The following is a 24896-nucleotide window of genomic DNA, read 5'->3' as shown; positions in this document are numbered from 1 at the left end:
GCCAAGTTCTTTCTCTTGACCCGTCCCAGCAGTTGTGAGAAGGAGGGGGAGAAAAGAAGACGAAAAAAATTCTTCTAAGGCTCAAATGACCAGTGTTTCAGCCTAATGCTGGCTCCCAAGACTTTGTCATACACGTGGCCAAGTGGGATCAACTGCAGTTGCCAGTGACCCACCAGTCCTTCGAGCACAAGGCTCTTTGTTTTCTGCAGTGACCCCACTTTCTGACTAAGCATTCAGCAAGGCCATCAACATGGCCACGAATGTTGGCTACATCCCAATTTTCATGAATGACTCTACTTGTAGCTGCTGGGACTCCCCCATTCAGATGGGTTCAGTGTGAAGTCTGGAGCCCTACACATACCTGCTGCTGCACCAGAGTATTCAATGCATTAATTTAAACAGCTCTAAAACATTCCCCTGCCAAACCTTCAGTCTTAAAAACCTCAGGTTGTTCCTCAGGTTGTTTGGCCAAAAAAGAAATTGCCCAACTTACGCTTCCCCAGTTGCCGACACGCCAGGAGGCTGAGATGGGGCACTCTCCGAGGTAGCAGGGCTGGATGTTGGGGGGCTGTGTGCCAGGACAGTTGACCATGTTCTGGTACCCATACTCGTAGTGGTCCTTCCCGGTGTAAATCTCACTGCAGGACACGAGGCGCTGCCTGTAGCCCTTGCCGCAGGTGACGGAGCACTGCGGGCAGAGGAAATACCAGTGAGCACCACTTCCACTTCAGGAAGGCTGCCCAAAACAGGAGGGGAGGAAACCAGGCCTGTCAGCTTTTAACACAGGAAACTGCTTCAAGGGATCACTGGTATCTATTTAAGGCAGTCATTAATATTTTAAGTGGCTACTATGAGTGGGCTGGTCCCCGACACTATCTTTGAGCACCTAGTTCCTCTCTGGGCTGGATCTACAGCTGGTCCAGGACTCCCTACTCCAGGCTGCCTCCTGGGCATGTGTTATTTCTTCCCAATCACAAAAAAAGGAGCAGAAGATCCTTGGGAATTTGGAAATGTCTCTATTAGTTGGTTTGGTTTGGTGGTGTTTTTTTGCCATGGGATACACAGAGATAGAAAATGGTCAAGGTTGGCCCTGAATTGCAGGTACTTGTCAGCAACTAGAAGAATGAGAAATTTTTCATTGTAATTAGAGGATAACAGCACTTCTGCCCTCCTCCTCAAAGGCCTGAGTGGGACGTGGGGAGAGCCAAACTCTGGCTCTGTAAGCCCTCTTCACCTCTCTGACTTCATGTGCTCTCAGGTGGTCTCCCAGGCACTGGGAATGGGTAGAGGGTGCCTGGACAGGGAACAGCCAGAACTCCAGCCTGAAAGGCACCTCAGTATTTCCCTTAAGAAACTGCTCAGGAGAACAGGCTGCTCTGAGATATTCTCATGTCTCCACGTTTCTCCCTCCTTGTGCTATCTCAGGTGACTTGTCTCTCCTCCCCCTCAGTCCTGGCATGTTTTCTTTTTTCCCTTTTCTCGTTCTTTCTTTTTAATCAGTGCTGTGTCAGCAGCTGCCTTGTCATTTGCCTCTGCTGTTTCTCCAACTGGAAAGTAATCCTTCACTGGCTGCAGAAGGAAACAGGCTGAGATTAGCCTGGGTCCTCCCGCATGTGGCGCCTGCTGCAAAGAAAACTCATCTATTTTCCTTGCCTCTCAGCTGTGAGGGTGAATGTCCTGCCTTCCCTCACTCTGGGTCCTTGCCCCTGCAAAGACACCACTGAGGAAGGATGTACCCTCATGGTCACCTCTAGGCTTGCCTCTCCCCCATGATGCACACCCGGACCCTTACACAACTCACAGGGCCCCAGAGCCCCCAAGGAGTGGATGGGAATCAAACCAATTAATTAAATAAATGAAATAAACCAGCAGAAAACCAAAGAGGGTGCCTGCTGAATGCACAGTGCTTTGGAAGAAAATTGCCTCCAGATAATATTAGCTAGGAGCCTGAGCATGCTGCTTTTAGTCTTTAATATCCTGGTTATCTCCCACAGCACTGCTCCTTTCCATCCAACAGGGAAACTGCCCACCGAAATAAACCAAAAATTAGCAATTAAAACCCACAGCGCTGCCTTGCCACTGTTGATTTGGGTTGCAATACCTCAGCAAGGGCAGTGCTGAGAGGAGGAGAGCGTGGCCTGGTGCAGGGGCGGGGATGGGGACTCACCTCTGACCACTCTCCCGTGATCCAGATGTACTCGCAGGGGGGCAGCCTGCAGCTCTCCATCTCGGGGGGGCGTGTGCTGCCGTCGCAGTAGCCGCTGTTCTGCAGCTGCTTGTCCTCATCCACACAGAACACCTTGCGGAACCGGGACGCCTCCCCGCACGTCTTTGTGCACTGTGGGCAAGAAACAACAGTTCAGGCAACCCCTTAGGGACTCCAGCAAATGAATCCATATCCAGAGCAAGCCCTCCTCCCAGTAGCCCCTGTAAACTGTCACAGGTATCACCTGGGAGAAAATTTTCCACCTGGACCCTGCTGTGCCACGTGCTGCTGTGCCAAACTGCTCCTGACCTCTGGAGGTACTGACCCACATCGACAGGAGAGAGGAGAAACCAGGGTCATAGGTATTGGGATGGGGCAGATGTGGGGTCCAGCTGTGATAAGATCAAAAGATGCAGGATTGGGCATGCTAGGCCAGGAGATAGGGCAAGGGGAGAAGAAAGGGGCCAAACCCCATTATTTCAGCCCCTAGTAAATACTGTTTGGAGAATGACAACTCAACCATCCCCCTTGAAAAATCACACTGCTGGTGGTTGGTATGGGAGGAACCCCTTCCCTAGCTCTCTGCCTTGGCATGGGGGGACACAGAATCATCATAGAACAGTTTGTGTGAAAAAGACCTTAGAGATCATCTCATTCCAACCCTCTGCCATGGGCAGGGACACCTTCCACTAGACCAGGCTGCTCAGAGCTTCACCCAGCCTAGCCTCGAACACAACTCTGCAACTACTGCACTGGAGGCAGACGGGCAGGTTTATTATTTTTTAAACACTGCCCTGCCTGATATTAAGAGCAACCCATGCTAGCCAAGTACAACTGCTCCCCAGATCCTTTTGGAGACTTCAAGGACTCATTTCTTTCTCTACTTGTCTTGGAAAAATGAGCCTGACTGTGAGGCTGTGTTTCTGGGAGTAAGGCTGTCCTTGGAGAGCATCTTAGAAAAACACGTACAACAAAATAAATCAGTGTAAGAGTAGCTGTCTAGATAAAACCCTATTTTCTTTTAGTTATTGCCTGTAATGGACTTCTAACACTTTCAACTAACTGGATTAACAAGGAGAAAAATGCATGAAAATAATCATTTTATAGAACATGTAGGAAATGTCTTCCCTTAAGGAAAAGGATAAAATGTCCAATCAGACCATCCCAATCTGTACAGAAAAAACATTTGAAGTCACCTAGGCTTGGAACACTGTGCCAGTTTAATCTAGTTAGAGCCTTACCCTCCAAACATCATTTTCAGCCTCCCTGAAGCAGCTCCTGCCCTCCTGGCCAGCCAGCAATTAGGAAGATCTTAGTGGGTTCAGCTAATTACAAAATGCAGGTGCTGTCATGGCCCTGTTTCTGTAATTAGCTGTCAGAACCAGGAGTGTAAATTATTAGAGAATATTGAAAAATCAGATCAGTCTGTGGCAGCAACAGCAAACCAGGAGAGCAAAGTGAGCACAACATCATGTTTAGTGTAAATATTTAAAACTGGGGCAAAGTGGAAAGGGATGGGGAAGGAGAGGCAGCTCCACAAAGCAGCATTTATTCCAAAGGAATAACTTAGGAGCTCTTAGGCAACAGTCAACATTGCAAAATCTGCAGTCTGCCAGAAGACCCCAAGGGCTTTGTGTGCTTTCAACCTTATTTACTCTCTTGCTTTGAGTCCTTGGAGTGGAAGCTCCTTCTAGGTCTGTGCTGAAACATGGCAATCCTACAGGGGCTGGAGGAATTTGCTGGAGTGTGATTTCCCCAGAAAGCAAACAAAGTGGCTGTATTTTCCCATCTCTGATTATCTCCCTATTACATAAGTAAAAACTGAAAGGGGGTCATTGTGTGTGAATATGGCACCACTACAGCTCCATCATCAGGGAACTTCCCTGACAGCTCTCCAGGCACCTTTTGGGGCAGCCTGAACTCTGACCTTCCTGCTCCTCTCTAAGGAGGGACTCTCCAGCACAGTGGGAGTGGGGGTCACAGGATGCTCAGAGCTTCCCTCCTCTTGGGTTTGGCTTTTCCAGCCCAGCAAGAGGTCAGCAATAGAGAGTGAATTGCTTCATGGTCCCTCACAGCCAAAGGACACACCCTGAAAGGAGTGGGAAGAACCAAGCCTGATTTTGTCTCATCTCCTTAATGTATACTTCAGACTAAATTTGCAAAGTACACTGAATCATGCTTCACTTTAAGATGGTAAACCATCTATATGCCATCAAGGCATCTTCTAACATTGGCAGTGAAGAGCTATCACATCAAAAGCCCATCCTTGTTTAAAATCATTACTTGCTGATGAGATACTGACACTTCCAAGCATAGGCCAGTGTGATTTGGGTTTGTCTGCAAATAACAGTTGTGTGGCCAAATAAACCTGAGCCAGCTCTGTGCATTTTGTCATCATCAGAAATTGAAAGTTTGGTTATTTGTATTTTTAAGGGTAACTGGCAAATAAAATAATCCCACTGAAATATTAAATGAGGCTCAAAGACAGTGAGACCATCATAAACTAAGTTAAAGAGAAACACTGCAGAGGTTCCAGTCAGCTACCCCCGAGTTATAAAACATTATTCATGTAGAAAGCAGACAGTTCAGCTAGCATGGAAAGGCTATTTTTCCTTTTAATGCAGTGCCAGATTTTGCATGAAATCTCATGTTCAAGACAGATTTTGCATGAAATCTCACGTTGAAGACTGATTTAAATCTCACACAAAACAGTGGGACCGGGCTATTACAGCTATTGATAGCAAAATCTGAAAAGCAGGTCAGGCATTTGACAATATTTGTCTCTTTTGCCTCATTTCCCAAATTCTGAACTGTTTTCCTGGCAGTTCAAATTAAGGATTATTTCAAGCACTCCTGAAACTGTTTTAGAAGAGCAATAACAGTAATTAAAATAACCCCAAAGGCACTGCTTTACAAAAGCATTGATTGTTTTCTTCTTTTTTAAAAATAACAATCTGACACAGATGAAATGTACCCCCCATGCAATGGACGCTTGAAACGTGCCTTGGGAAACTCTGCAATTCAAATCAGGCAAGGATGGCACAATTTCCCCCCAAAAGGCAAATGCCAAAGCTTCAGGAGTTGCAAGGCAGCTTACAGAGCTGTGCACTGTCCTTCCACACAGGCTCATATTAAAGAAAAAAAACCCCTTTCTTTCTCCAAATTTCCCCTTTTTCTTTGTGACTCCAGTCTGAATTTTATTTTGACATTAGCAAGGCTCTTTCTATTGACTTTCTTCTCCCTGGTGAGGGCACTGAGAACAGGTGATTAATGGTGATACACCAACAGAGCAGCAAATGGTTCCCAGTAAATTTCTTATTGCTTCTCATTGTCAAGACCAACACTTTTTTCTAAACAACAAAAACAACAAAAAGGAACAATTAAAAAACCCCAAACCCTCTATGACAGATTCCCTTTAAAGATAAGAAATCAAGAACAAGACAGCACTGAGATGTTATTTATATCCTGCCTTCCATGTCAATTAGGGTTCATTGCTGCTCCCTGCTCTGAGAATACCAATGCAATCTGTGCCTCTTCAGGGACAGTGCGTACGGCTGAGGGGGAGGTGCTACGGTGCTATTCCTTTTTTTTTTTCTTTTTTTTAAACTGTGTACACCAGAACAAAATAAAAAGTGCTTGGAAAAAATGCTTGGAATCAGCCAAAGGGGCAAGCTCACATTGGGCAGCTCCTGCATAGCTACTTATGAGAACTTATGAGGGTGAGGAAACTTCCAGTTCATCCTCCTACTAAAGCTCCCTTGGAGAAAAAAAAAATCTCCACAATATGTTCAAAATTTCCCCAGTGCAATGGGGAGTCCTGGAAAACGTCAGAAAACATCTGTATTTATATCCCATCAAGAGCTTGGAAGGGTCGAGGCAGGCACCTCTACAAACTGCTTTGTGGAGTTGCAAAAATAAGGGAGAGATGGCAAAATTTAGCTGAAAGTTGGATTTCATGATTTTGGAGGTCTTTTCCAACTTAATGGTTCAAAGATTCTACAAAAGAATGGGGTAGGACATGTTTCTTTTCAGGGCTGATTACACTAGTTACGGACCAGCACTACATGCTGTTTGGTGACCTCTTTGCTGCCTTTAAATTTATTAGTTGAAGAAGTTAATGGGCTCTGTAAAACTAAGAGATTGTTGCAAGGAAGTGACTGGAGCCCCCTCAGCCATTCCTACATTTCCTTTTCTGGCTGGGATGTTTCCATCGGGTACCGCTGTGTGACCAGCCTGGCTCTGCCTCCTGCTGCTTCCCATCACACTTCCCTGTGTACTGGGAAGCAGCTGAGAAAAGGCACAGCCCCCTCTGGCCTCCTGCAGTCCTGGCCGGGTTACACAGGATTATAAACCAAATTTCCCAGCACTGCTGAGATTGGGGAAATGAAACTAAACTTGTGTGTCCTGTTCCAGTCAGGCTGAGGTATCACATGCAGGGGCTAAAACCGGAAAAAAAACAGAATGAAAAGAATCATTTTGGTGTCTGGTCTGAACTGCATCTGCCAAAACCTGCCGTGTATTTGAAGACTGACACAGCACACTCTTGGCAGTGCATGGGAGGGCTCCTCCAGATCCGAATCTCTTCCTCCACTGACCACCCATCAGCCTTGAGACCACTCACTGCCCACTGCAGGAGAGTTGGAGTCACTCCCTAAACCACTGGAGCAGCAGCTTTATACTCAGTTCCAGTCCCGGCAGCTGTTTTCTATGGGAACTGATCCTGGTCACATAGAAAAGCATCACCTCCCAGAGAAGACTTGATCTCAGCACTGCTCGTGGCTTGATAAAGGAGCCAAGACCAGGAACTCTTGGCTAAAGGATAGGGACGTTAGATGGAGTAGATGGAGACAGAGTAATGGGGCAGGAAAGAGGGAATTGCCACAGCTCCCTAATTCCTCCAGGCATGGGGCTCAGGCTGGAGCAGCCCAGCAGGGCTCTGTCTCCTGGAAGAGACCCAAATCTGCCTTACTCAAAAACCTGCTCAGTATTTGTATAGGTCCCAGCCAAACACAGGGCAGCACGAAGCAATAAATTAACCCTACAGAGGCATTTCTCCGCTCTTCTTTCAGCCAGCATCGTGCACGAGACTTCCCTCTGCCTCCTTATTTTTTTTTTTGGCAACCCCAGGTTGTAACCCAAACACCAACCAACGCTCCCCAGCTTCGGCATCCAGCATCATCCACGCCTGAGAGCACAGGAGCAGTGACCCCAGGCCGGGGGAAGGGGGGGTCCCCGCTTACCGCCTGCCATTCTCCGGCTGCCCAGCGGTGCGTGGGGCACGCGGGGAGGTGACAGTCCCGCTGGGGGGGTGGCCGGCTGGCCGGGTCACACTCGGCCTCCTCGGCTGCCTTCGGGGTGCTGCTGTGGCACTGCACGGAGCGGCGCTGGACGCCCCGGCCGCAGGACACGGAGCACTGCAGGAAGGGACAGAAGGTGAGTGGAGCTCCCCATCGCGCCCACCGCGGTGAGTTCAGGGGGTTCAGTCTCTGCTCTGGGCTCCAGATAGCGACGCTCTATCGAACTTCCAAGTGAGGATTTTTCATTGTGCGAGGGAAAACTGAATCTGAAGCCAGTGGGAATATTTGCCATTGGCTTCAGTGGGGTCAGGACTTCCTGGACAGGATTTTTATTGAAAAATCTCTTTTTATTGCAAAATAGCGGCATTGCTAAACCACCCTGACACGCCAGAGGCGGCCAGGCTCTGAGTATTGCTCTGAGTATTGCTTCTCAGGCACTGGTTCAAAAAAGTAATAGTTCAAAATACATCAAATGCCACAAACAGAGTGGACTTTAATGAAAAGCAAACCTGGATTGTAGAGAAGAAAGTGTGTAGCTGTAGAGAGGGAAAGGTATGATACAGCTGGGATTTCTTTCAGCATGCATCTGAACGTGCACATGCACCAAGGCAGGGAACACAGTTTTTGAAAACAAATGCCTTTTAGAAATTAACTGCATTTCACATTTCCTTCATTACACCGTGGGTACACTTCTCCCAGTTTAAAGGCACAACGACTAATGCCTGAATTTTTTGTTTCTCAGACATCTTTAAATTATTATCTATACTGGAATACTATTAACAGCTTATTATTTTCTTTCATGCAACATTTCTTAGTGTTGTGACTGCACACTAATATGTTTAGCAATACTTAATATTCCTCTGGAACAGATTCCTCCTGGCTAGATCTTAAAGTATACTATACAGATTTGGAGTAAAGAGAATTTGCATTTATAGAGGAAAGTGCATAAAAATTAAAGGTATATATTAAAAACGCAGCTGAATTAACAACTAATATTACTTTTTAATATATCAGGAACTAAGAAAATAAGTTCATAGCCTGTTATTGCAATGCCCACTAAAATGAGAGTCTTCTTAAGGCAGGGAATTAAGTGCTGCCTAATGGGGAAGCAATTCCCTCTTCTGTATTCCTCCATAATGCTCTTTGCTTTACTATCCAAATGCCCCATAAAGCCAAGAGAACCAGAGGAAAGCTGACTGTGACTATTTGTCTGGCTTCAGATATTTGTAAGAGGGTGGGAGTACTTCTGTGTAGCTTTTGAAAGCAGCAGTGAGATTTCTGTCACTAGTGATGCAAATGCTTCCCATATGCTGCTGCTTCCCTGGGATTAGCAGTGCTCTTTGTCCTACACATTCCATAGGGGACTTTCAAACAGAATAAAGGCACAAACTTGGAGAAACATACACACCATATGAAACATACACATGCTCTAAGATATCTTTTGAGTTGCATTTATCACCAACATAAAAAGGCCAGGTATGGATAAAAGAGAATGAGCGACACAATGGCTTTTTTTATGAGGGGCTGCACTGTGTGTGACAACTGGGTTTGGGGAGTGGATGGTCCCTGAGCTGTGCCAGAAGCTGTACCTGGTGTTCTCCCTGTGTTTTTAGATAGGGCTGGATTTCAGCCTGTAGCTGAAGTATGCAAATAGCAGAATAAATATTGGCATTTTTGTTAAATGAAAGGTAAATGGCCATAATTGACACCAATTAGGAGAAAGGAACACATTAAATCTGACATTTCAGTGTGCAGACATAAACACACTTAAAACTTGGAGAAACAGCCTTTTTAGAGATATATCAAAAATTATTTGCTCCAGGGAAGTGGGTTCTTAACAATCTAGAAAAGAACTAACCACCCTCTGAATACAAAACATGCAAAGCAAAAAATCCCTAGGATTAGAGCACCAAGCACAGCCTGTGTCTGACTGAGATTTTTAACCATTCCTGTATTTTTTGATCTTTGTTTTCTCAGTAATTCCTCTTCCAAAAGGCAAAAACCCTAACACCTAAAGGTATATTGCAAAGGGTCCTGTGCATATACAGTGACACAAGGATGCACTTTTATGGAGAAACCTTGCCTTATTTCTCATGCAGACTTTTGCTGGTTTACTCAGGACAAAAAGCACAGCAGCTCAGCTTTGGGATTAACTTTCTGAGACAATTAGACCTTCATAAAGTTAGGGATTTTTGGATAATATCTAAGTGGAAACTGATCATGGTTCCTATTTGCAACACTGGCACTGGTGATGGGGAAAGTCACATGGCGTTTTCATGCCAAATTTATACCCTGATCTACTGTGTATTCAGAGCACCAAACTGTTTCATGCTCTTAATGAGAAGTTCAAGACCTAAATCCAGTTTGGCTCCAAGGTATTAAATCTCTGGCAAGGCCCTGAACACCCCTTACAAGGGACCCAGGGCCAGCACTCCCAACCTGTGACAGCCCCAACTCTTCATCTGTTACAGGCAAAATAAAAAAAAAATACTGCCAGCACCAGAGAGGCTCACAGATCCATATCACAGCATTTCACTGGGCTTTAAAAAGCCCAATTTGACATTGTAGCATAAGTGTTTCTACCCCTTTATTTTTACCCTAAGCAAGATGCAGGCATCAGGAAACTGGCCCGAGGAGCTCCTCCTGGAAAAGCCTGTTCTTAGCGTTATCATTAGCATACAAATATTCCTTAATTGCCCGGTCATAAGAGATTACCTCAGACTATAAATCGCCTCATCCTCCTACTAACATGGATTCCTTTCTCCAGTTGCATAAAATTAACATCCATGATGCAGCAGAAAGCTGGGAATTTTAAACCACTTACTTTTGCCAATTAATATTCGTGTATTATAATGCAATTGACAAACCATTACATTATCTTGCTTACAATTATTAGCTGTAAAAAGCTGCTTTCAGGAGCAGTCACTTTAAATAAGGTGCAAATTGGATACCACAAGACTGTCTAATGGCCTCGCATTTCATTTCAGTCTGGCTCCTGTATAAAATTGAGGTTTCAGCCCTGAAGGTAATAAAGGTAATAATATTGTCTTAATTTCCAATACGGGAGCAGTACTGTGGATTTCACAGGCTGGATTCGCCTATCCTCAGGAAAAGAACCCAGAAACTCCATGGTGATGAGCACTTAGTCCTTTTCCCACAAAATGGCAAATACTCCTATCTTGTGAATCCAAAGGTGAGGATTAAAAAAAAAAACCTAATACAAGTCTGAAAACAATCATAGATCATTAATGGGTTTATTGTCCTTTTTACTAGTGGACATTAATCAACAACATTCTGTCCTAGTCATAACATTTGCATGTGTACCTGTAGCAATGTTAATGGTTTGTCTTTCAGGGAACTTGAATATAGCAGGAATGGGTGTTTTGTACTTAAATTTGGAAGACAGAAGGCAAGGAAGCAGGATGTTCTTACAAGTTAACAGTTCATTCAGTCTGGGATTTTCAATAATTCCTCTGATTAGCACGCTAATGAGGTAAAGGGAAAAGCAAAGTTCAGAGTTAAAAATGTGATGCAGCAGATTCAAGGTGATGACAAAGACATTCTTTTCAGAAAAAACAAGGATTCAAGGTAAGCTTTCAGCAAGCAAGATGTTTAATAACTCAAAATACTGTTTCATTTCCAGGAGCCTCTGCTCTATGCATCACTGTCTGACTTTTTAATGAGAGAAAAATCAATCAATGAGTTTATTTCCCAAAACTGAGGAAGATTTTACTTGAGATAGGATATTTAAATGATATTAAAACCATGAATAAATAGTAGATTCTCCTTAATATTATATACTAATGATCTTTCTAGCAAAAACCTGAAATACACAACATGGAATATGCTTTCAGGCTGACACTAAAAGCAAGCTGCCTAGTTCTCAGCTGGTACAAATCTGTGCTGCTCCACTGCTCTCCATGAAGCTACACTGTTTTACACCAGAATGTGGCCCAAAACCTTTACCCTGAATAATTCATGAGGACAGAAGTGATTGGAAAACCAGGCTCTAACCAATTTGATGGAGCAAGAATACCAAAAAGGTGCAAAAGGGTACACAACATGGCTCACCTGGCCCCAATCTCCTGCTTTCCACTTCGGACATCTGCCCCCTCTGCATTTCTTTTGCACGTTGGGCTTAGCAAGGTGTTTACAATTCTCTTCTTCTACATGCCTCCCTTCCTTTGACAAACAGTACACACTGCGGTGCTTTTGGCCCCTTCCACAGGAGACAGAACACTGTAAATATAAAGTAACAACAGATCAGCTTTCACACTCATACAGGGGCCGTGGCTACCCAGGGCATTTTCTCTCAGCTGGAGCAAAAAGCACCTCCCCAGGACCCCGCCAGGCTACACAAAGCTTGAGGTGAGGGCAGACACTTAAGATCGCGTGATTTTCTTGGTCGAAGCCCCCAAAAACGCCAGTATCAAAATAGAGAATACATCTGACATTCAGCAGGGATAACAGGCTGAATTCCTGGCATTGCTCCAGTAGTTTCAAAAGAGCAGAGTCATCTTACAGGGATCAAGGCAGGAGCCCTTGGTATCTACTTAGGAGAACTTGAAAGGAACCATTTCCATTTACCTTGGTACAATGGGATGTCAAATATTGGTAAATCAGGAGGGTAAAGTATGCTCTGCACCTTCACAGAGGGAAATAACTGCACAAAGGACAAGGCAGAAAAGTGCAGCATTTCCTTGTCCTTAGTACAAAAGCTCGTGTTTGTTTTATCTGTGTAGTCTGACTTTTCTTTTTTCTTCACTAAACAGACTGAAACCAGGACATGTTCATCCTTAAGATTTATGCATTTTGAAAACAACTCAGAAGGTGGCAAGAAGGCAGAGCCTGGAGAATCAAAGTAAAAAGCAAACCAGCAGGTATGTTAACTGCAAGCTTTGTAGTGAAGCAACTAATTTCAACCTCCCTCTGCAGGTTCACTGAACTTTTTCAAATGTGACCACTTCTGGCATGCAAACCCCAAGCAACTTCACTTTGATTTCAGATTAGTCTCCTCCAAAGATTTAGGAATCAAAGGGGTCTGGAATCACGACATGAATTTAATATGACAGTTTCGTGTAGAACAAGCCTCTTACTCAGCATGATGCACCCAGAGACTCAGCTTCCATTTCTTCATTACATGCTACGTCATAAGCATACTGGTTTAATCCTTGAGGGCAAATACACTGTTTTAACCATCTCCTCACATAAAATGTTCTGCTTTCTTTTCAGAATGGAGAAAACACACAAAAATGAGGCTTCAACCTTCATTTTGGGGTCGCTCCATCAATGTATCTCCCAAGAAATATGTTACTGCTCAAGCTCTTCCCAGCCTATAAATACATTTAAAACCTAAAACATTTATATATAGAGCACCTCTGGAACATCCACTAGAATAGAAATTGGCATATACACTGACACCTGTGAATATTTTATATTACAGCCCTGCTTACAGCTCATTCAGCCCATAAAGAACCAGTGAGAGAACAGTTTTCTAAATGGAAAAGTTTAGACCAATGTGGAGAGAAATGCTCCTAAAACCAGACACTGATGCTTAAAAGCTTGTATAAAAGACACCCTGCAAAAGGTTGTTTTCCTGTTGCAAGAGTGCTACAGATTGACAAAAGATCACTGAGGTCCCACTGATCAACAGGTTTAAGAGCTGTTAAAAGCTGTTTAAAAGCTGAGAGGCTGAGCAGGGATAGTTTTCCTGAGCCCAGATCCAATTCGAAGACAGGCCAAAAAACCCAATAAGCAACATCTAACCTTGCACTGAAAAACAGAAGAAATGCTTCCCTCACAATAAAATAAAACTTCCACGAGTTACCCAGATCCATAAACTTCACTTATTTTCTTTAGCATCAGCAGAAGAAAGATCAAGCTAATGTTAACCTATTTTTATAAGCCTTCAAATTTCATCAGAATTTAATTTCTTCATTCTCTCTACTTCTCTCCCCAGGTAACAAAAGTCAGCATTAAGACAGAAATGCCACATCCAAAAATCCCAGTTCTAAACTTCTAGTATTTTTACCCATTTAACGTCTTTGGACTAAATACCAACAGTGATGCTTAAACAAAAATTCAAGTGCTCCTTAGTAGACAGTCTTCATGCAGGTTGTACCACTTTACTGTGACAGTCAAAGTTAAAGAGTAAATTTACAGCACTGATCAGGACTCTCGTGTCCCACATCCTGAGCTGGTGCAGCCCAGAGCATCCTTAATTTAAAAAATACATGGGATCCCACTTCTTATCCTAAAGTAAGACTAACCATACTTTGTAACAATACAAGCACCTTTCTAGGGACCTGAAGCTGGTTGATAAATACTCGATTTCACAAACATCTTGGTACTAGTTGTTTCCAAAACGATTACTCCCCTTCTACAAGATGCTTAACTTTGGTGTGGAGCCTGATTCTGACATTTATCTCATGATCCCATGATCAAACAAGTCTGCGTGCAAACCTCAGTGCACTCAGGTTGAGGCATAATTTGCTTAATTTTGTTAATACTTAAATGTAATTCCCAAGATGCTGGAATTAATCATTTCTATGTCTGCCTTTAATATAAATCAAATTTAGGCAGCTGTGCATTTTCAGATCTAAACCACCCGTTTGGTTTCATGCACGTTTGAGTTATGATCTCATTTGCACTGACAGAAAAGAAAGGTTGAATAATCTAATTTAACCAAGTATCAGAGACTGAAAATTCCTTTGCAAAGAGTCTACTTAATAACTACCATCTAATTCATCTCAGGTATTCAACTTTTATCTTGCACACAGATTTTAAGCATATGTGAGCCACATGCAAAGCATAATTTAATAGTGGGCTGCATCTCAACACCATGTGAGTCAGGGAAGTGCTACATCCAACTACCACCATCAGCCTCATCATTTATTTTGGACCCTGGAGAAATTTTGCATTTCATTAACAGGATTCTTCCTGGCTGCAAATGCTGCCTGCTTATGGTACCTACCAATAATAGTACCACAATGAGGTAAGCTTTGACCTTGCCTTCCTCAAAACATTTGGCAAAATCACTGTCTTCACATTCCTCTTTTTCTCCACTTCTTTCCCACACCCCCCCATAGAAAATGCTTCCAAGTACTGGGGGCAGACGGTGGTTCTCTGGAATAACAGACTCACCTTATCCAAGGCTCTCTGAGTCAACAGAAAAGCCTCTACCGGTTTTAAGCACCTCTGAGCCAGCCCTGAAGGTGTAGCCAGGTACTGCATGGAATTTTTTCACTAACCAGCTTTCTAGAGTCAAGGATCACGCACTTGAGCACACCTGTGGTCAACTTGCCTCTGCCTCCGCGTGGGAAAATGTTGCTCTGAAAGGCTGTTTACAGCCTGTGATTGAGGCACAACAGAAAATAGCACCCCTGGATGAACCTGGGAGGACAGTCAGGCATGGAGGAGGGTGCGAAAACAACAAACTGTGATTCTTCTGTAAAAAAAACAAAAAAATTTGCGGCACATAAAACAACGGAGAAACAATATTTTAAAAAATCACCTATGGCCATCACTCTAAAACTCTAGCAAACCTTTCCCTTGTTATTATCTACTAAACCCACCACAGATGCACCTGGCACTTTACATGGAGAACAAAAACAAGAGGTCTTTCCTAAGAGCATTAGGATCAAAGCACTTAGCACAAATTTAAGGGCTTTATGTTTATTGCATGATTAGTGTTGTTAACATGCCAAGAACTGAAGATTGGCATGCTGCTGATATTTTCAAATAAATATATTGCCGAGTTTAAACAAATGCAAGGAAAAAAGTTTAAATAAATACAGTGGAAATATTTCCATATCAACTGTTTCCATAAAGGTGCTAAACACGAGGCTAAGCATCTCCTGCAATGCCTTGCTCTGCTCTGCTTGTGTTTTTGTTTCTGCAAAAAAAGTTGTTTTCTGTTTCAGAGTTGAGGAGATGATCATTCTCTTTTACCAAGTATGTGCAAATTGCTTTATGTGCTGCATTTCCTGATCTAATAGTTTGGAAGATGAAGGTACATCTTGTTCATTAAGACCTCCCTAAAACAGAAAGGCTGCTACTTGATGCACAGGGCTGGCAGCACGGAAGAAAAAACACAGAATATGCTCAAAATCTCCTAAAAACTTGTACAAAATTTCTGGTGAATTTCTGGGAGTGGGGTCAGTCCAGCACCAAGAGGACGCCAAGAACTCTGGGCACAAATGAACAGATCTCAGCAAGGAGAAAAAGGCACCACAGAGCAGTCTAGAAGAAGTGGAACGACTGCTCCTTGTGAACTTTATGCTTTGAAGGGGCAGTTCCACAAAGGGCAGAAGAGCATATCCCAAGCAAGAACTTGGGAACACTCTCCCTCAGAAGTGAAAAGTGCAGAAAATGCTGTCAGACCACTTTTCAGACCCACAGTGCATCAGCTGACCATTTGGGAGGTATTTAAGACAATGAATGCAAGCTGTGGTGATCACCAAATGAATTCCCGAAGACTGCTATGCTCTGATAGCTCAGCAAGGGCAGGGCTGGGAAGGATTATACTAAAAATGGCTTTATCAGATTCTGCCAGGAGCAACTTTTTGAAAGGAAATTAAAATCAATCCTTGTAGATTTAGACTTCCCCACATTAAGGATTTGATGGAAAGGCAGCAGCTGTAACTAAGCCCTGGTTCATCCTTTCCAACAAGCTGAGACAAAATGTGTTGGATGAAATAAAGCAGAAAAGCAACAGGGCGGCTCCAACAATGCTTTACACCCATTTTCCAAGAGGTTCCTGGATTCCAGCAAACTTCTCCAACTATCAGCAAACCCAACTACCCTCATAGCTACCTTTCAGCAGCCTATTAGTCTGTATCACCTTTCAATACCACTAACACTACTGCTATCAGATACTGAAACCATATCCCGGTGACCGGTGACCGCTGTGCCTCTGAAGTCTCTTGAGCACAAAGGACATCACCAACAAACACATCACCAAGGAAAGCCTGGATCCTTCCTCACCACATGAACCTTTACCAGGAGTCTTAAAATGCTGGAACCTTTGCGTGCTGTCCAGCAACAGGGGTTCTGTGGCAACCAAACCCAATAAGCTTCACAAGAGCAAGTTATATCAGCAGGTAACTCCCTTGGCTTCAGTGAGACAGGCTGAAAGCAAGGCTTCAGCACTTTAGGAGATGTTTAGGAAATATTTATTGCTGCTCTGAAGCCCTGTGTCTCCCACCAATGTGTTTTAGCATGGCCTTGTGCCTATCTGCATTGGCATGGTGAGAAATCCATAAAATTGCATGGGGATACATGCAGGGCAGGAGTCACCCAGCTTGGCCTTCCTTTCCTGACAAACTAAAGAGCCATGACTTAAGGCACATGGGTGCTGAGTGTGTATGGTCATGGTGATTTTAGCTGGTGTATGGCCAGAAGATACATATGATTCTTGTACATTTAAAAGAGAAGAGGGGTTTTTACTTTCAAGGGAGGGCAAATGGACCGGAGACCTGAACAAAACACACCAAAGCACTGCACTGCAGTTTCAAAAGAGGCTTTAGAGATGTTTCATCCAAATTGACTCATCAGAGAAATGGGGTGGTTAAAAAAAAGTCAAGAATATTAGGGATTTTAGAATGTATAGTCCAAATGCATTTGTGAGCACTGTCCAGAGCCCCTGTGGAAGTGGGTTCTGAGGAACCCTCTTGGAGCTGGAGGACAGCCCCCAGTCTGAACAAGAGCAGGCTTTGCCCCAGTATTCCCACAGAGCCCTCACTGCCCTGGGCATGGGAACTTCCATGCTGACCTGCCCTGTCTCTTCAGTGCCCACAGGGTCTCCATCCTCTAGAGCTCTGCTTTTGACTTGGAGCAGAGGCACAGAGCTTCCCAAGTCATTAGTGCAAAAGGGAGAAATTAATCAATCCACTAAATCTTCACCTTCCCACCACCAAACTCAGCTGCAAGAACTGGTGAGTGGCCACAGATGATGTCTTATAACACGTTAAAAAAAAAAAAAAAGAAAAAAGAGGAAAATTTCTCAGTGAAAAGGGTCCAATTTGATGTGTTGCTGCAGCAAAAGCAAGAGCTGATGTGTCTGGAGCCTATTGCTCCAGCACAAATTGCCCAGAGGAAGAATGCTCTTGGGTTCTTTACTCCTGCAAGATTTAAGGCCCTGCTTGCCAAAGTCAACACAATAATTTTCCCAAGCTGGGAAACCTCACAAGATATATGGGGAGGAAGAGGTAACTGCAGCAGGAGAAGCCATGCATCTCCTCTTCTGCAGCATCCACTCAGTAAGCAGCACCTTGTCCCACTCTTTTCCCTGCCCTGTTGTTACACCACAAAAGACTTCACCAAGCACAGAAATTAGCATGGCCATGAGCACACAAAACTCTCCTAAAATCTGTGTCCCTGCCCTGCTCCCTTGAACAACAAACAAACAAAAGCCTATTGAACCGTTGCAGGTCTCTCCAGGGAGGGAGGCATTAGATGGCATTTCCTCAAATTAGGAGGAGATGTGTGAGCTACTGAAGGATGCCAATACAGTGGGATGTGGAAGGTACTGATGAAACCCATTTTCCATGCTGTGGCCCTTTCAGGAGAGTACCAATTGAAGCAGCAAGGTGCCTCAGCTAACTGACACTTCATATTTTTAGTGAACAGTGGTACTACAATGCCATTTAGATATTCTGTTCCAGAACAGGATTTCTCTTGTGTTGGATAGAATAAAACACAAAGAGCTCTCCAAGAAATGTCAGCCCTGTTTCACAGGTGTGCATCACACTGGGGAGCTGTAGGAGCACTGGGCTGCTGCTTGCTCCCCCATTTTATAAAGAACAATCTTGGCTTAATGCACTTGGGATAAATACTGCCAACCTGCATATATGGTCTTGGGCATCAGACAGATTTTCATCCATGGTGCTGGCTCACTCATCTTCCCTGTGAGCTAGTAAAATTAAAATATGAATAGAGCTTTAAGTGCCTTTAGAACAGGACTGACTATGCCATTTCTTCTTAATAACTGCACAAATCAGTCACTGGGAAAGTTAAAAGCAAAGAAAATCTCTTTGTGCTCAGTATCCCTCATTGTTATACATCTTTGTTTCTAAATACCTAGGATCTGAGCAACAGCAATGATTGCATTGTGGAGTATTCAGTGTGACTCTGGAAAATGGACAAAACCACAGGCAGACCTCCCAAAACCCAGCTCAGAGATCTGCCTGGAGACGCTGCTCATCCCTGAAAGTGTGCTACTGCTTCAATGCATCCCTTGCAGTCTAAAGCATTCCTGTACAGGAGATCCACAGCCAGGGATGGGCCACCCATAACACAAGGACTGAGGCCAGTCATTGCTGAACAGCAGCCTCACCACTTCTTGTTTGAGTGTAGGCCTGGAAAATTACTATTCCATTGAGAAAATGTGTAAGAGAGGAGGTGTAAAAAGGCAACCACAGAAGCATGCCAAATGCAGCCAAACAGCCACTGCAATATGGGACTAAAGAGACTGCTGAGTGGGTAAGTGCACTGAGGAACCTGGGGACAAGATCCACTGTTCTGGGGACAAAGGGATGAGAAGATTTTAAAGATATCTGAAAATAACCTTTGGGAGTCAAACCACTGGCCCAGCTCCTGTCTGTCCTGGCAGTGGCAACAGAATTGTTGAAGGACAACAGATGAGATTCTCTGCAGCTCCTTTCCCTGGTACTTCCCCTGCATTTAGTCACTGGATCAGGAAGGTCAGAAGGGACATTGCTGACCAGTCCTTTTACTTGTCCATCAGACTAAGAGGTCATGAGAGGTGTAAAGACCAATGGAGGCCTGCAAGGGGGAGAGTGGATTGCAACAGCTGACCTTTCAGTTGCAGGAAATCAGTCCTGTGAGGAGTTCATCCAGGAATCACTAAGGAGCTGGCTCCCTGTTAAGCACACAGTGCCCCAGGGTGGTCCCTCACTTGCAGGGTGTAGCTGATGGGCTTCCATGGTTGTTTTCCTGCTAATGGAGCATCAATACCAGCAAAGAGGGGACAGAGAACTGATAACAAAAGTATACCTGTATCGTTCTCCTTATTTAAATAGAAACAGAAAGAGCAATGAAAGATGTTGATAACAAACAAAAAACAAAAATGGGAAGGAAAATAAAAATTGGAGATTTTAGGGTAAAAAGAGAGGAAAAAATTATGTTCCTCTACTGGGCAGATGGGTACCACTGACTTTGCCCACTTGAGATTGCCTTGAAGCCACCAGCTGTGGGCACTGAGGTGAGGAGAGAGATGCATGAGCATCCATCACCACTGTCTCAGAGGAGCAACAGGCTGAAACTCTTCAAACAAAACCCCAACAGCAGTTCAGCAATGCTGCTGTCACAGCAAATTAATTTTCTGCAGAGGAGAAGGGAACAGCAGAGTTATATACACTTGCAACCAAATCTGTCCCTGGTTATCAGTTCTGCCTTAGCAAGACCTGACATCCTGCCTGCTATGAACATTATCAGAACAATGACACAGAGAATATTGCTGTTGAGCAGCCTATTTTCAGCCAGCTGCATGGAGAAGGCATTTTGCAAACAACATGTTGAGGCTTTGGCAGAATTAAACACAACCCAAAGTTTCCACTGACACCGACTTTAAGATTAAAATTCCAGAGTGCCAGATGCCTGACACAAATGTTGGTCAGGCAGTTCTTCCACTTCCCACCCAGTTCAGAGCCCCTTTCTGGCTCTATCCCTGCCTGCAGCCACAGAACCCTGCAGAGCCATCAATGTCACCAGCTTTCCTGCCAAGGGAAACCAATGTTGTCCCAGCCCACACCTGAACTCACATCCACAGTAACAGAGTTTGGAACTGAGCTGGTTAATGTTCTAATTACCTGACAGTAAGCTTCAGATTCTTCATTAGAGCAAAAAGCCTTCAAAGACTCTGATACCAGCACCTCTGCCTACAGAATACAGAGCTGAGAAGCACTGAGAGCTACACAACCACTGAACCAGCAACTTGAACTTCAGATACCCATGACTGACAAGTACTTGACAAAGCAGAGTACTTTTTAAATTATAATACTCTTTTAAAAACCAGGCAAACCCCAAATAAATCTAACCTTACCCACCCATTTTCCAGAGTTTAAAGTCAAATGATCACTGCCCTGTGCAGTGAAGCCCAAAGGACTCACCCAACTGAAGCAGGGTGCTGTGAGATGTAATTGTTTTACCTTATCTATGACCATTTCCTAACTCGGAAAGAATGAGAAGCCCACAACAAGTTAATTCAGCATTATTCATAAATTGTATCAGGTTACAGTTGGATATTATGGCAAACTCAGAATATCAGAGATTATTGCACAGTGCAAATCTGCTCCAAGACAAGTGCTGTAAGGAAGGTTATGCGTATATTTTATATATGTGGTACCTATATAGGTATATTTATTAAAGCCAAACCTCAGGTTTTAAGTGAAGCAATGGGTAATTCTTGTTGTGAACATCTCCCTTATTCTGGAGAACATGGCTAGATTTTCTCTCAGGATTCGAGAGTGTGTATGGAGATCTGTATTCATACCATAAAGCATTCAGAGGAGAAAAAACACTCTCTGTATTCTGGTGGCAGTCAGTGCACATTTTCTAAAGCATGGTTTTAATAAGAAGGTCAGGTCTATCACATGGTATACAATTCTGCAATGGTGAGTACATGTTCTTAAATAAGCAAGGGAATAAAAGTGTCACCTCCTCTTAGTCCTCTTTGAACATACATTATAATGACAAGACATCTCACCAGTCTCCTGTTGTAAAATTATCATTTACACATACAATCTGTTTATCCATTTAATTATCTCTTCCAAACCTGGATTTAACCAGCCAGATAAAGATCACTTGTTTACTGTATAAAATCCCAGTGGAATTTTGCCCGGTGACTGCGGGTTGGATGCTTCAGACTTTCTCTGTTTTAATTTGTATTTTATAGTACTAATTTCACTGAAACTTGAGTAATGCTAAGCCAGTCAGATGATTGCAAGAAATTTGTTATCCGAACTTTGTAATTCATACACTTTTAACTGTGTTTGTTTAATCATTGAGAATGACAACTTCTGTTGGAGAACAAAGCAAGTAAAATAAAAGCTAGATAAAAGATGGAACATTGCAGAACCGTTTCAGAAAATTTAGCAAAGTTACCAAAACTAAGTATATTATCTGAATTTAGCAAAAGACTCAAGAAATCATTATACAAAATCATTTATGATTACATTCTACGTGTCTTTAATTTTCACTGTTCAACATTAACATTAAACATTGTAAATGTATGCAATATTTATATAAAATTAAATAACAGTATTGGAAAAATAAATACACTTTTACATAAATACATAAATCCATACTGCTGAAAAGTTTCAGCTAACTATACTCTTGTTTCAAAAGTGACCAAAAAAATATGGTAGTGACACTCCATCCCAACAGATGAAGTATGTACAGCTACAGAATGATGTTTGCAACCGATGACAGAGCTAAAGCAAGTCCAGGTGATATCACACTAAAGGAGAAAAATTTGGCCGTTACTACCTACAGTAGTAGCACGAGGTAGACATACACGTGGAGTGTTCTGCTGGAGAGGCACGAAGCCCTGGGGAACCCACAGATACTTCTCAGTCTTCAAACAGCTCTGGGTCCCCTATGTCAGAGCCCAAGGACACCTCGGTGAATGAGACTGAAAAATCCAATCAGTTCATGGCAGTGACGGGGGCTCAGCCCTGCAGCCCCTTCCCCAGGGCTGTGACCCAGCACCAGCTGGGAGGACACTGCAGGCAGGACAGGGTGTCCCTGCTCTCCACCTGTCTGCCAGATGTCCCACCTGCTCCCAGGAGAGCAAGGATAACTCACTGAGACTCATACAACAGAGTGGAGCCAAGGGAACTTTTCCTGGGTGAAAAGAAAACCATCAGACTAGGGGACTGCACCCTGTGTTTGCAACAGAGAAGCAGGTGCAGCCCTGGAGCCTTCTCCTGAACAGCCATGAAGAGGCTGAGTGACACCAGAATGAAACACAACCCTGTCCACACATTTGGCTCTTACAAATGGTCCAGCACAGGTAAAAACCAAGGTTGGCAGCATCTCCCAGCTGGCAAATCCTGCAGGGCAGCCAGCACACACATCGCTACCTCTGCTCACCTCACCTTGCTCGTCCTTAGCACCAGCCAGGTTGATGGACAAGGGGTACATTAGCACCTCAAATGAAATACTTTATAGCACTGTCTCTTGTACTGGTGAAGCACCGGATACACACCAATTCAGCAGTTTTATGGCTATTGCAGAACTCACTGAGGTATGATAATACTGAAGAGGGTTACTGAAGGCATCCATGTTAATGAAAGCACCCACAGAAGGAGAGTAGGTTTTGGCAAGATGACTTTCTATGACAATTAAAGAAGTCCAATACATTAAAAAACAGGCCTCTTTTCTTTTCATATAAAGTGCTTTTGAATAAAAATTTAAAAAAAAATGTCTTCAAATGCTTTTGTAACAAAATACACAATAAAGATTGACATCTGTTTGAAGGCCACTCCAGAATGCACAGGTCCGTGGTTTTCCAGGGCTCCAGAAGCACCTCAGGTGGCACTTGCTTTGGTGCAGGATCAGAGCAGAGGTTGCTGCTCTGGGCAGGGAGAATTGCAAAGGTGTGGCACTCAAAATAACACCCCAACCCTGTGGTTCAGGGCTGCTCTGTCCTCACAAGAGCACCTCTGTAGCAGACTCCTCCAGCAGCAAAGGAGCAGTGTAAGACACCTTTGTCCAAACACTATTTTGTTATGGGTAAACTCCCAGGGTTTTAAGCCTTCCAGCACCTTGCTGATCATTTGCTGGTTTAGTGACAGAGCAGCAGCTGGGGATCAAGCTAGACAATTACTCTCCAGAACCAGAGAGATGCACGAGAATAGCTTACAGGTGCTTTTGCACTGTACATCAGAGTCTTTTTATATACACAGAAACAGAAATAGAGCACAGGTGTGAATGCACACGTTTCTAAGCAGGTCTGCGTGCGTGCAGGTAGGGACATCACACACATCTATACATACTTACACATGCCTGGGAATTTATGCTCTTTAGCACATTCTCCCCACTTATCTTGCTTTTGGCAGAGAACACAGTAGGTGCCCAGTACAGTATTACCATTAAAGAGCAGAACAATTTAACTTCAATGGAAATGTACTGCTTAATTTCCAGGTTTAAATCCATATGCAAAAACTTAGTCAGAACCAAGATTCATAATGCACAGCACTTGCACAGTGTAATAAAATGGACAAAGGTGGCTACTTAGCAGAAAGTGCCTTTTAAATTGAAGGACTCGAGCTCTCCTAACGTAAGCCCTTCCTGAAAAGGTGTTATTCTGAATATATTGTAAATAATCCTCTGTAAGTGCAGTTTTAAGACATGAAGCAGCATTAGCACCTTGGTTTGAAGCAAATTAAATGTTGTTAGGGGATATCTACAAAACGGTTCACAAAGAGAAAGAGTTTATGGTCGTACCGAGCTCCACGGACCAGCACTCCAGGCAGCATCTCTAGGACAGTCCTGCACATTGCACTGCTCTCTGTCTGGTGGCTTGTCAAGGATTTCACAGCTCAGATCCGTAAACCTTTCTCCATTAGGGCGCTGGCACACCACCAGCCGTGTCCTTGTCCCTGCTCCACATGGCTTTGTGCACTGCAAGTCAGCAGAGGACAGAGCAATCACCGTCGGGACAGCAAAAACACCACTCACTTGCTGTCCAAAGCACTAGCACCTCAAAAAACCAAGAGCAGTTTCTGTTCCCAACTAACCCACTCCAGCCAAACCCCAGTTGTGAGCCTCAGGTGGACCTTCAGCTGCACCAGCTTCTCTCCCCCTAAAGCTGTTCATGCTGCTCCACCACGGTATTGCCTGACTCAATGTGATAGTGGAGGATTACATCTCCAATTGCTCATCTCAGATTAATTTTCAAAAGGGAGCTGTGCTTTTATTAAGAAAAAGGGCCTTCAGTTAAACTAGGCTTCTCTTAAAAAAATAAGTCTTCATTTTTGTAAAACTTACTTTTGCCTGGGAAGAAAGTTTCCCCATGACAAATGGAAATGAAACTACCACTCAGCAATTGCTCAGCTTCACTCATTTACCAAAGGCTGCCCTTCAAGTTCCAATCTTTCTAATAAACGTCACCACAATACCCCTCTCCTCACCCATTTTTCAGTCACCTGCTAATGAAGTCTTGCCCTGGGCAGGGAGCTCAGATGGATGGTGCACTCACCTCTCCCCAGTTGCCATAGACCCACTGAGGGCAGGGGCCAGATTCGCACGATCTCTGCTCCATGGGTTTGCTTTTCTCATCACAGTTATTTGCGGTGTATCCGTTTTCATCCTGGCACACCACGACCCGCCGCTGGAACCCCCCTGCACATGTGCTAGAGCACTGGAAG

The 24896-nt window shown here is 43.9% G+C and overlaps 1 protein-coding gene across 1 annotated transcript in view; it reads right to left on the bottom strand.

Annotated features, from left to right (window-relative positions):
- ADAMTS9 (ADAM metallopeptidase with thrombospondin type 1 motif 9) overlaps positions 1 to 24896 on the bottom strand; it is a 76348-nt gene that overhangs the window by 7879 nt on the left and 43573 nt on the right. The window contains exons 26-31 of the mRNA XM_062500388.1: positions 24728 to 24889; positions 23974 to 24150; positions 11575 to 11742; positions 7447 to 7620; positions 2168 to 2338; positions 494 to 688 (exon numbers count right to left, since the gene is read on the bottom strand). Of these exons, the coding sequence (XP_062356372.1) occupies positions 494 to 688; positions 2168 to 2338; positions 7447 to 7620; positions 11575 to 11742; positions 23974 to 24150; positions 24728 to 24889 (1047 nt within the window). The remainder of the gene's footprint in view (positions 1 to 493; positions 689 to 2167; positions 2339 to 7446; positions 7621 to 11574; positions 11743 to 23973; positions 24151 to 24727; positions 24890 to 24896) is intronic.

The sequence above is a fragment of the Cinclus cinclus genome, chromosome 12, assembly GCF_963662255.1.
Source record: "Cinclus cinclus chromosome 12, bCinCin1.1, whole genome shotgun sequence".
Classification (NCBI taxonomy): Eukaryota; Metazoa; Chordata; class Aves; order Passeriformes; family Cinclidae; genus Cinclus; species Cinclus cinclus.
The sequence above is the reverse complement of the archived record's forward strand: the minus strand, read 5'-3'. Positions and strand labels throughout refer to the sequence as shown.